Source organism: Ictidomys tridecemlineatus, chromosome 6 (assembly GCF_052094955.1).
Source record: "Ictidomys tridecemlineatus isolate mIctTri1 chromosome 6, mIctTri1.hap1, whole genome shotgun sequence".
Classification (NCBI taxonomy): Eukaryota; Metazoa; Chordata; class Mammalia; order Rodentia; family Sciuridae; genus Ictidomys; species Ictidomys tridecemlineatus.
In genome coordinates, this window is record NC_135482.1 from 102,614,785 (window position 1) to 102,628,244 (window position 13,460).

At 37.9% G+C, this 13,460-nt stretch overlaps 1 protein-coding gene across 1 annotated transcript in view; it reads left to right on the plus strand.

The window, feature by feature from the left end:
* Positions 1-267: 267 nt before the first annotated feature.
* The window catches only part of LOC101963992 (antigen WC1.1), a 33,497-nt gene continuing 20,304 nt past the window's right edge, over positions 268-13,460 (plus strand). Inside the window, 4 exon segments of the mRNA XM_078015886.1 lie at positions 268-292; positions 4,915-5,229; positions 9,750-10,055; positions 10,147-10,464. Of these exon segments, the coding sequence (XP_077872012.1) occupies positions 268-292; positions 4,915-5,229; positions 9,750-10,055; positions 10,147-10,464 (964 nt within the window).

Below are 13,460 nucleotides of genomic sequence, written 5' to 3' on the forward strand. Positions count from 1 at the left end.
TGATCATTTATCTCAGACGAGGAGTAACATTTCATCTCTTTCACACTTTCAAGTGAGTGGGGAGGGCAATTTGGAAATCAAATATATTGGGCTGTTTACTCTGAAATCCATCTATACCAGACAGACAACCTCTCAGGCCATTTTGTTGATGAAAAGTAATCAAGTGATTTGGAGGTAGAACCTTAATTCCAGGCAGGAGGACAGACACAGAAAGAAAACACCACCACTGTCTTCTTAGGTTTTCCACTCCAGCCTGACAACACAACCATGCAAAAATGTGAGTGTCATGAAGGTACTGTGGAAATATGTGATTTGGGGAAAAGAGAAATCATTTTTAGTTTGATAACTAAATGAGTAGAAGTCCAATAAAAGAAAGAAGGAGGAGCATAGTGACCTTGAGGTAGTGATAAAATCTCATCATGAGCAGAGCAAGAAGAGGGTGAGGGGAAAGATACATGATTACCTGGATGGGTAAGAAGAGCTTAAGTTCTCTTCAAGGCATGGCCCCAATAACAATCTGTTGAAAATCTGTTTGTTAGTCTTCTCATCTCAACATTATGGGGAATTTCTTTGAGATGGGGGGTGAGTCTTCCCTTACTTTCTTCTTAGATTTATCTCCTCATAGTCCCAGTGGTCTTTGTTGATACCACTTTCTCGCCTTTATCCATATCCTACTGGAAACTAATGTGGCACTTCATCCCTCTCCCAGAAAACATTCCATGGGGCCTGTTGGAAATTGGAGGCTATAATCTTCTAATTTCTTAAAACTTATAATGTCCCTTTAATTTCTTATTCTCATAAAACCCTGACTGTCCTCTGAGAACAATAATGTCCTCATCATTTGAAGGCTCTATGCTTCCCTTTTTTTCAAGGTCAAATTTTAGAATAAGATTCTATTCCATTTTTAGGATATTTCTGGTGTGCCTTGAAATTTCAATATTTTGTTTCTTTTTCTCGATGTCCAGCTGCCCCATGAAAATTGCCCCATGAGACCCCCCTCAACCCAGAAGGATGCAGTACCAGGCTCACCAGGCCCCTCTGACTCCTGTTCCTGGTGCTGCCAGTATCCTTGAACAGGATGCCTCTGCATCCTGACTTTCTCCCTTTGAGGTACTGTGCTCCTTCCCACACCATCTCTGTGTATGGTCACACTATTGACCACTAACTGTCCATCCTGAGACCTTGATTGCATTGCTCTTTCTCTGACTGTTGCCTCTTCTCCTTATGGCACATAGTCTTGATACTCCTTTTCCAGATATTTTATACTCATGCAGATTTCAAATGTTTTCCCTTATCAGTTTTCCAGTTTTCCACTCTCCTCAGAGTTGCACATGTTCTTCTTACAACATGATGCCCCATTATAATCCCCCCTTCAAGTACACTCAACTCCCTCCTCTCTTCTTTATCTGTCAATGGCAAGAGTGGTTGTGTAAATACCTAACTCTTCCCTGACTGCACTAGACTAGGCAAGGACTGTTGGATCATGAACAAGTACTGTATCTTGCTATAATGTGAATTATCCTGCTAGTCTCTTTGAATTTGTGATCAACCTTTGATGAACCATCCACAATGACCCTCTCTATTCTAGTGTACTGCTCTCACATGTGCTCTTGCCCTCTCTGTAACAGGTTATTTTACACATTCTCAGATCTCCCTCATGCTGATATTTTAACCCCACCATATACTTAAATCATGATCTTGCCTCAAATCCCTGGAAAATAGAAATCTTCAGCTATCTACCTCATTTTTTTCTCATATAGTCACTCTACCTTATTGGTTGTTCTTATTCTGTCTTATAGATTTGCTATTTCTCTGTTCACCTTATAAATTTTAGACACATTCTTGGTTGAAACTCAGACTCTCTTCTCTTACTTACCTATCCTACTTCCCCAGAGGTATATTCTAAAGATGTTGGTTGGAATATTCTGTAGATATCTGCTAAGTCCAGTTGATTTATAATGTTAGTGTAACTATGATGTGTACTTGTTGATATTTTCTGTGCATGCCAAATCTATTAGTGAGATGGGATATTAAGATACCACTAGTATTGTATGGAAGTTTGTTTTCTCATTATATCTTATGATTGTTTTTTTAAAATAAATTCCGTGTTCTTTTCTTTGGTGCATATTTATTTGTAATTATTATATCTTTTTGATGGTTTATTTCATTTACTAATATGTAGTGAACTTCTTTGTCTCTTCTGACTGATTTTGGAGTGTGTTTTTCACATATGAATACAGCTACTTCTGTTTACTCTCAGGTTCAATTTGCTTTCAATGTCACTTTTAATAATTTTCTTCTCAGCTACATATGTCTTTGCCTATGTGGTGAGTTTCTTGCAGGTGGCAAGTTGTTGGGTCTTGATTTTTAATGCAGTTATCCAGGCTGCATCTTTTAATTTGAAAATCAGACCACTGATTCTCAGAGTTATATTTGAAAGGTTTTTACAAGTGCCTGTCATTTTATTTCTGGAGAGTTTGAATAATCTGTGATCATGTCTTTCTCCCTTATTCATCTTGGAGCTTTGATGATTTACTGAATTGATAATGTTTAATTCTTTCCTCTTTCTCACTTGTTTATCTGCTCTTCTAGTGTGATTTATTCTTTCCTATGATCTCATGGTTAGATTGTCTTGCTTCCTACTCTGTGTGTAGGATTGCTTCAACTTAGAGAAAACATGTCTCATAAATAAATAAGTAAATAAAATTTTAAAAAGACTGGGGATGTAGCTCAGTGGTAAAGTGTCTCTGGGGTCAATCACCAGTACAATAAAGATAAGGGGAGGGGTAAAAAATAAGAAGAGAGAAAAATGCATTTGACGAATTAAAAAACAAATTAATTAAATAATAGTATAAAAATATAATAAAACATAAAGAAAATTACATGTCAAAATTTCTTCCCACCAAAGTATTTGTATTGAAGACACATTTTCCAGGTCATCTAACATTTGAATCCACCAAGAATGTGGGAGTCAATTGCAAAAGAAATCAACTTCAGTTCCTCTCTCTTTCCACCAAACATGCTGGAATGGGGGTAATAGATTGGCTATACTGTGCTCCTCATTTCCCGTTAAGGAGGTTAAAGGAGTGTTGACAAGACAGTCCATAATATCCCTGCAGGGGCTTTGTCTGGAAACCTGAAGGCATGTTAAATGTCAACTCAGCTCTTCCTTTGATGGTTTTCAGACCCAACAGGTAGGCACACATTTGCCCCAGATGCCTCTAGGTGGTGCCCATTGGGGTGTGCTAAGGGTCCTAGCCATGGTGAATTCCTGGAAAGCATGTGGAAAATAGTGGAAACCCTGGATAGGTGACATGGGAATGCCATGAATCTCCATATGCTGTCTCTGAGTTCTCAGACCTGGTCCCATTGTGTAACCACATGTGCCTGGTATTGCTCTTTTTCACAGATATTGGGACCACTTACCAATAAGACCTCTATCCTTCCAGTACAATTTGATGCTTTCAGCATGTTTGTGTCAGTCACTCTTCCTACCTGAGACTGTAGAACACTAACTTACACCCAATCACTGTGGCAGGGTGGCCCAGGGACCTAAAATTGTGATTACCCCATATTGTCTAAACCCCAAAGCAGTTACTCCCTAACAATGGCCCCTACTTGATATAGCTCCTGGTTATATCACTCTGAGAGCTTGCTGAGCAATGTGATGAACTTTTTCTCTAAAGTTTTCTTGTTGTACAAGAGTATTCTCTCTCAGAACAATTCCCTAAATTTGATCTAAAGCTTGTAAGAACCATGTGTTTCTCCCACAGGTAAGACACCATCTAGGCTGTCTATACTCTCCAGTTTACTTTATGCTTGCAGGTTGCCTCCCTCACCCAGGAAGCTGGAGATGAAGTTGTCATTTGCTTTATAATTTTCTCTGGGCTGCCTTTCTCCTTCTCCCTGTTGTTTCTAGTTCCTCTATATCTCTTCTCAAAGTACAAATATCCCTTTGTTTCCTAACATTTTTCACTGACAGAGTCACAACAAAGTTACTTCTTTTCTGCCATTTACCTCCTATTTTTGAATAGTAACAACTCCTGAAAGAAGAATTTGTGGAAAAGGGTAACATTTTATGATACCTAGCGATGTTGAGCAATGTCAATATCTGAAATCATCTTTTTTGACAACTTGCTCAATCTACCTAAAGTGAGTCAAGTTTTGACATTACATGTCCAATCTGAACTGTGAAGCCTAGAATCATTAGTGAAATATTTGGAGGCAAGCCATGGTCCATTTATTTTTCAGTCTTATGATTATATATATATATAATCATAAGAACACTAACTTACACCCAATCACTGTGGCAGGGTGGCCCAGGGACCTAAAATCATTTATATATATATAAATGATTATTATTTATCCTGGATTCATGGCTGTCACCTGAGGTTCCTGATGATCTCACATTTTATCTCCTTACTCTATCCCCTGTGCTCTGGTCCTTCCACATCTCCAGCCATTGGCACTCAATTGTGTGCTCTATAAGAACCAACAAGATGCTGGCCTATTGACTTTTAGAAATCATTCAGAAAAAGACACGTTTATCTACTCAAGATAGGAAACCTGACATTTCTAGAAGTGTGTTATCAGATCCTGTGAAGATCTCTGCAAATATTAGGTTTAACTCTGATAGCAACCACCTCATAATGTCTACTTGAGATGTGTAACTAGATTATATTGTGTTTAAACTCATTTCTTGTTTTTTACATAATTAATACTCCTACTTGTTTGGTATGAATTGAAATTTAGCTACTAATCTGGTATAAACAATTTCATGTCTTACACAGCAAGTTTTGCAGTCTGAAAGTGGATTCTGCAAACTAATTGGCTAGGAGAGGAAGTACCAGAGGAAAAGAATACCCTTCTCCTTTTCTTTGTAAATAAAACTATTGACATGATTCTTTTCCTCAGAGACTCCACAGGTCCGTCTAGTGGATGGAGGCAGTCGCTGTGCAGGCAGAGTGGAGATCCTTCACCAGCATTCCTGGGGCACTGTCTGTGGCTACCACTGGGACCTGAATGATGCCCATGTGGTGTGCAGACAAATGGGCTGTGGAGTGGCCCTCGATGCCATGGACTATGCACAATTTGGGGAGGGGTCAGGGCCCATCTGGCTGAATGACCTGAAGTGCACAGGAGAGGAGGACTAAGTATGGAAGTGCCCTTCTCTAGGCTGGGGACAACACAACTGCATACACGCTGTAGATGCAGGTGTCATCTGTTCAGGTATGGTCTGCATATTCTCCACTGTCTAAGAGAATGGAAGGGACCAAAAATGTGTGTTTGATTCTAGAGAAAATAAGAGGCAGGTGAGCCATAGAGGACTCAGAGTTCCCCATGGACCCTGGGTGTTCAAAATAGCAGTGGGTAATGGGCTTTAATTATTTCTTGTAAATCTCATATACTGTCCTTTTCATTCTCTGCAGTCATACTCAAAAAGATAGGTTTTTGTAGAATCATTTCACTTAAAATCATCTTCATAATTTTGTTTCTATAATTTACTATTTATATGTTTATTTATAAATTACCATACATATCCTCTTTCAAAAGATAGACAAGAATGGGGATTACTTTTTTCAGTTGAATTGAATGTTCATATATGTATAGCCAGAGATAATTCTTCCCTGGGATAGTAGGTATATGGATACAGGGATTGGATTAAACACATCATAGGGGAATTTAAGGATTACCACAAAATTGCAATTCTCCTTTCAAAATTCAGACATCAGAATTATCAGCTCATTGGCAGGAAAGGCCACAGAACTGTGGGTAAATGTTCTGAGACACAGGTTTTCCTTCCATCATTACCACAACAGATTCTCTCTACATTTCTTTCTTAAAGCAACATCTGTATAAACTCATATGTGGGAGATGAATTTAGTCCTGTGCTGGCAGATCAGTGTTGGATGAAACAAAATATTAATGCATATCCATTATGGTAAGATGTTGTATAATATAGGACTCAGATCAGGATGGTTGTTCAGTGATCTCCCACAAATACATCACAATAACTGTAATTCACACACCAAACTGACTTCATAAGAGATAGTAAAGCAGGTGAGTCCATTCTTTTACAATGACTAAAAAAATAAAGACACATTGAAGGAGGAAGGAAGATAAGACTTGCCCTTTCCCCAACCTCAGGCAGCCCAGGATAAAGAGAAATGCATACTTTTGGGGGAATGTAAAGGGAACTTAGCCCTGACCTTAGACTTGAAACCCAGGACTAGGCCTGCCACAGTGAAACCTGGGTTCCAACAGAGCCCAACAACCCTGTTCCCATGCCAGTAACCTGACACTGAGACTCTGGAACTCAGTTGTGTTGGGCAGCAAAGAGACTGTCTCCACCACCACTTCTCCAACCTTTAGCAGAAGAGGTAAGAGCAAGACTCTCTAAGGATCAGGGCACCTTGCTGGCACAGGACGTTGACTTGGAATTCAGTGCCAGGCAAATAATGATCATACATAATGCTGAGTAGGAATTAGAGGCCTCAGATATAAAACAGATATAAAAGAGCAAGACCTGTGTGCTGCTGGGACAGACTCAACAAGAGCCTGTGGCTGATTGCAGGAGTCTGGAGCCTTGAGTCCACCTCAGCAGTAGGCAGCTCAAAGAATTGAGGTTCTTCATCCCTCCCCACTTCTGTTTTGCCTTAGCAGGCTGTGGCCTCAGTGTATGACACAGAATTGCAGTGTTGGTGGCCACAGGACTTCCCACCTCATTCTTCCTCAAACCCTGTGAGTACAATATAAAGAGGATTAAGTCTTGTGTAAAGGTGAAAAGTTAGTTGAGGAGTTGTATTTTATTTAGAAGGCAATAGACTGGTTCTTATCTCTATATATTGCAGTACATCTCTCAAAGATGAAAGATAAAGACTCCAAGGCATCAAGACAAAAAAAAGAAATAACATATAAGAATGTTCCAATTCACCTCATGGCAGAGTTCTCATATAGGTAAACATACAGGTCAGAAGTGAGTGCCATGAGATTTTAATAGAACTGAAGAAAAACCTGCCAATCAAGAATACTGAATCCAGCAAATCTATGCTTAGAAATAAATGAGGTACAAACACATTATCAGGCATCCTGCACACCCCCACAAATTACCATATAATACAGTAATCCCAATATTGAGCATATGTCCAAAGAAAGTGAAATCTCTATGTTGAAGAAACATCTGTACTCCCATATTTATGGCAGTACTATTTACAGTAGCTAAGAAATGGACATAATCTAAACATCCATCAGCTGATAAATGGACAAATAAATTAAATGCAATAGGATACTATTTGGCCATAAAATGAATCAAATCCTTTCATTCCACATAACATGCATGGGTCAGGAGATCACTAGGTTAAGTAAAATAAGTCAGGCAAAAAAAAAAGACAAGTATCTTATAATTTAATTGCATATCAAATATAAAAGAATTGACATCATAGATGTTGAGAGTAGAATTGTGGTTACCATAGACTTGAGAGGGTAGGGAATGGGAATTGGAAGGCAACTGACTGATCAATGAATAATAGGTTTTACTTAAATAGAAGCAAGAAGTTTTGGTGCACCATGGCACAGTAGGATGTCTATAGAAAATAATAATGAACTACATTTTAAAAAGCTACAAGAAAGTGTTTTGGAAGCTTTTACCAAAAATAAATGAAGATTTGAGGAGACAAAGAAATGCAATATATACTTACATCAGCACATGAATTTACTCAATTAATATGTACATTATATCAGTGGGTATCAGTTAGTATAAATTTACTTAGATGAAAATGAAGCAAAATATACAAGTGACAAGATATGGGGGAAATTATATTGCTTATATCTAATGGAAACAATGAAAGAAGAAGAATATATTGTCAGATAAATGTGATAAGAATGAGACTGGAAGGCAAATAGAATTTTCTGAAGAAGACAGAAGAAGCTTACAGTATCTGGGGGATGGCCTTCAAAGGTAGACAAAAAGCACATAAGGATTACTCCTGCAGCACTTAAGACCCTGGAGTAGGAAGGGCGATCTGTGTACATTGTGTGAACTCAGTACACCCCTCCTGCACAAAAGGATGAAAATGATTTGCAAGAGTGACTCAAGCCGAGGTATTGAGAAGGTCAGAATAGAGAAAGAAAAGATCCATTGGATGATACTTTCATAAGAAACTTGAAACGTGCCCAGGGGAGCAATGTGTCTATGGAGCAAAAGTTCAGACAAAGATACATATGGCTGTGATTTTTAATTATTTGAGTGAGAATGATTCATATGAATCAATAGATTTCTGTAGATGCAATTTTTCTTTCTTTTTCTACTCAGTGGCTCACAAACTTCAAATGGCTTAAAACTGTTTTTCTCCCCCACTGTATGTAAAGCTCTGAAAAGAGAATGACATTGTTTTCTTTAAATATACACACAGCACCTAGAAACACATCTGGAACATGACAAATTCTGAAAACCTGTTAGTATTCTGAATATCAAAACAAGGAAGCACACTCTCAATATTGTCATTGCACACCTCTCTCCTATATCAGGCCTGAGTGGAAAGTTCAGATTGTGTCTCCTTTGAAAACCTCTCTGCTGCATTTTATCCTTTCCCGATTGGAGGCATTTCTACTCATACTGGGTAAATTCCATTTGATGGCTTACTTTGAAAAGAAAAATTATTGAACATGTTATTTTCCAGAGAAAGGATTCCGTTCTTCAGGACATCAACCTACTATTATATTACCATTCCATATCTGTAGTCAGATGCCTACCCAAAGGTCTGAACCCATACTCAAAATCACTTCCTGATCAACTTCATTAGATGTCTAATGGCTTCTTCCAAATGTGCTTATTAGTAACAAAATGACCCCTAGAAACAAAACAAAAAGGCAAAGGAGCATGCTCAAATCTTCTGATCCTACTTCTTTTGGGGGTGGGAGGTACTAGGGATTGAATTCAAGGACACTCAATCACTGAGCCACATCCCCAACCATTTTTTTTGTATGTTATTTAGATGGCAACAGACTGATCAATGAGTTCCTTAGTGCCTTCCTATTGCTGAGGCTGCTTTGAACTGGAGAACCTCCTGCCTCAGCCTCCAGAACCACTGGGATTACAGGCATATGCCACATCACCCAGCTGATGCTACTTCAAAATTCTCTGTCTTCTTTAATAGGAAGGATGGTGTAAAGAAGCCAGATTATCTTAGTCACCATTACCTACTCTCCATCTCTGTCTCACAATATTTAGTGGGCTCTTTTCTCATCTATAAATGGGAAATTAATATAAATTGTAATTTTTGATACATTTTGAATTTTTTCATTCTTTAACAAATGTTAACTTAGTTGGAATTATTACCCGTGAACTGAAAGTTTCTGAGGATAAAATAGTGAAAAGTTAATCCTAGTCTTTTTCTACACTGAGTTGAAATTCAGAGGATAGATATAGGTTTATTAAAAAACAAGTTAGATTGACACACACAAACAGACACAGAGTTAGATATATTGTAATATATATGTATATATACATATATATATACATATATATAAAATATATACATATATATATTTATATTATGGAGTCAGCCATTTAGAACAGTCTTACAAATTTCTCCTCCTAAAGTTGTCTTCAGACACTTGCTCATGAAATCTCCATTCTGACACCATTGAATTCATTCCTGGGAAAAAAAAATATTTTAAAGTTCTCCTGAGACATGTAGCTCCCAATTCCAACCCTAGATACTAATTGTACTGGTTATTTTCTTCCACAGGATTTGTGCGTTTGAATGGAGGAGGTGGACCTTGCTCTGGGCGAGTGGAAGTGAATTCTGGAGGAGGATGGACTCCAGTGCCTGGGAATTTCACATTACCCACTGCCCAGGTCATCTGTGCAGAGCTGGGGTGTGGCAAGGCAGCATCTTTTCTCTTGGACCTGCCCCTCAGAGAGGCCAATGAACAGGTCTGGGCTGAAGAGTTCCAGTGTAAGGGATGGGAGTCTGAGCTCTGGTTCTGCCCCAGAGTGCCCTGTCCTGCAGGCAGCTGCCCACACAGAGGGGCTGTGAAAGTTGTCTGCTCAGGTGAGACTCACAGCAGAACTTTAACCTTTCTGCACACTGCGATGTGGTAACAAATGTGAGGTGTTACTGGAATCCTGTCTTCTCCTGCCAGAGTACACAGAAGTCAGGCTCATGAAAAATGGCAGCTCTCAGTGTGAGGGTCAAGTGGAGATGAAGACCTCTGGAGGCTGGAGAACACTCTGTGCCTCCCACTGGAATATGGCCAATGCCAATGTAGTTTGCCGTCAGCTGGGCTGTGGAGTCGCCATCTCCACCCCAAAGGGGGCATACTTTGTGGAAGGAGGAGATGAGATCTGGAGAGACCGATTCTACTGCTCAGGATCTGAGTCCTTCCTGTGGAATTGCCCTGTGACTGCCCTGGGTGTTCCTGCCTGTGCCCATGGAAACACAGCCTCTGTGGTCTGCTCAGGTAAGAGAGGTCAGGGCTGGATTTTACTCAGTTTTCCCCTTGAGTGACATGTCTCTAAGAGCAGACAGCATGGAGAGCAGAGCAGAAATATGAGACATTCCTTGGTGAAATATGACTCTTTTCAATGATCATTCATATTTCAGACCCTGTCAAGGATTATTCAGAGGAATTTTTTATTGACAAAGGCTGTAGGTTTATTATTTCCTATATAGCTTAAGCATACAGAACACCCAAATACCTTCTTCAATGTTTTCTCAAATCTTAAACTTCTGCTACCAAATTTGCTTCAAACTTTTAAAATTATTATTATTTGTTCTTAATAGCTAGAATAGTATTTAATAGCTTAATAGTAGAATGCATTTTAATATATTGAGTATAAATTCTCATTCCTCTGGTTGTACAAGATGTGTAGTTACAACAGTCATGTAATCATAAATGCACATAGGGTAATAATGTCCGATTCACTCTACTATTCTTCCTACCCTTATACAATTTCCCCTCCCTTCCCCTTTATAATCCAAGGTAACTCTATTCTTTCATAGCACCCATCCACTTTATTGTGAATTATCATCTGTATATCAGAGAAAACACTTGGCCTTTGTTTTTTGGGGATTGGCTTATTTCACTTAGCATGATAGTCACCAGTTGAATCATTTACTGGCAGATGCCATAATTTCATTCTTCTTTATGGTTGAGAATTATTCCAATGTGTATATATATATACCATTTTACCATTTTTTAACCATTCATCTGCTGAAGAACATCTAGGTTGCTTCCAACCTAGATGTTAATGGAGCTGCTCTGAATTTTGATGTAATGTGTCACTATAGCATACTGATTTTGAGACCTTCAGGTATATGCTGAGTTGTGGGATAACTGAATCAAATGGTGATTCCATTCCAAGTTTTCTGAGGAATCTCTATACCACTATGCATAGAGAGTCTCACCCATATTGTATGAGTGAACTTTTCTCCCCAAATACTTGCTAGCATTTATTGTTACTTGTATTCTTGTTAATTGCCATTGCAAATGAAGTAAGACGAGATCTCAGTGTAGTTTTAATTTGCACGTCTCTAACTACTAGAGATGTTTAATATTTTTTATATATTTGTTGACCAATTGTATTTCTTCTCCTGTGAAGTGGCTGTTCAGTACCTTAGCCAGTTTATCTATTGGGTTATTGGGGGGAGGTGTTAAATTTCTGATATATCTGTATATCCTGGAGATCAATGCAGATGACAATTATTTTTCTCCTAATCTGTAGGCTCTCTTTTCATATTCTTGATTGTTTCCTTGCTGAGAAGAAGCTTTTTAGCTTGAATGTATCCAATTTGTGGTTCCTTGATTTTACTTCCTACACTTTAGGAGTCTTATTAAGAAAGTCAGTGTCTAAGCTGACATGGCAGAGATTTGGGCCTATTTTTACTTTTATTAGGAACAGGGTCTAAGGTCTCAAGCCTAAGTCCTTGATCCACTTTGAGTTTTGTGCAGGGTGAAAGAGTTGGGCTCCAATATATTTTGCTACATATGAATTTTATGTTTTCCAACACCATTTTGGAAGAGGCTATCTTTTCTCCAATGTATATTTTTGGCACTTTGTCTAGTATGAGATAACTGTATATATGTGGTTTTGTCTCTATGTCTTCACTCTGTACCATTGGTCTACCTGTCTGTTTTGGTGCTAACACTATTCTGCTCTTTGTAACTATAACTCTATAATATAATTTAATTTAAGGTCTGGTATTTTGATGGCTCCAGCTTTATTTTTATTGCTAAGGATTGCATTGGCTATTCTGGGTCTCTTATTTTTCCAAATGAATTTCATGACTGATTTTTCTATTTCAATAAAGAATGCCATTGGAATTTTAATGGTAATTGCATTAAATCTGTGTAGAGCAGTTGAGAGTATGGCCATTTTGGCAATGTTAATTCTGCTATCCATGAACACGGGAGATCCTTCAGTCTTCTAAGGTGTTCTTGAATGTTTTTCTATAATGTTCTATAGTTTTCATTGTAGAGGTCTTTCATCTTTTTCATTATATTGATTCCCAAATATTTTAATTTTTTGAGGCCATTATGAATGGTGTAGTTTTCCTAATTTCTTTCAGTGGATTTACCACTAATGTATAGGAAAGCAATTGATTTTTGTGGGTGTTAATTTTATATCCTTCTACTTTGCTGAATTCTAGAAGTTTTCTGGAGGAATTTTTTGGGTCTTCTAAATATGTATCATGTCATCAGCAAAAAGAGATAGTTTGAGTTTTTCCTTTTCTATTTGTATCCATTTAATTTATTTCTTCTTAAATTGCTCTGGCTAGAATTTTAAGGACAATGTTGAATACAAGTGGCAAAAGAGAGCATTGTCTTATTCCAGTTCTTAGAGAAAATGCTTTCACTTTTTCTCCATTTAGAAGGTTATTGGCCTTGGATTTAGCATATGCAGCTTTTACAATGTTGAGGTATGTTCCTACTATCCCTAGTTTTTCTACTGTTTTGTATATGAAGGTGTGCTATATTTTGTTAAATGCTTTTTCTGCATATGTTGAGATGATCATATAATTCTTCTCTTTAAGTCTATCAATGTGTTGAATTATATTTATTGATTCCTGTGGGTTGAACAAAACTTGCATCCCTGAGATGAACTCCACTTGATCATGTTGCACTGTTTTTAATATTTTGGTATGAGATTTTCCAGAATGTTAATGAGAACTTTTGTATCTATGTTCATCAGGGGTATTAGTCTGAAGTTTTCTTTCCTTAATGTGTCTTTGTCTGATTTTGCTATCAGGGTGATAGTATCTTCATAGAATGAGTTTGGAAGTGTTCCCTTCATTTGTATTTCATGGAATAACTTGAGGACTATTGGTGTTTATTGTATTCTTGGCTGATATCCATTTTCTTTCAAGGTCTTGTAGAACTTGGCTTAGAATACAACTGGTCTTGGGCTTTTCTTGATTAGTAGGCTTTTCATGGTGACTTCTATTTCAATTCTTGAA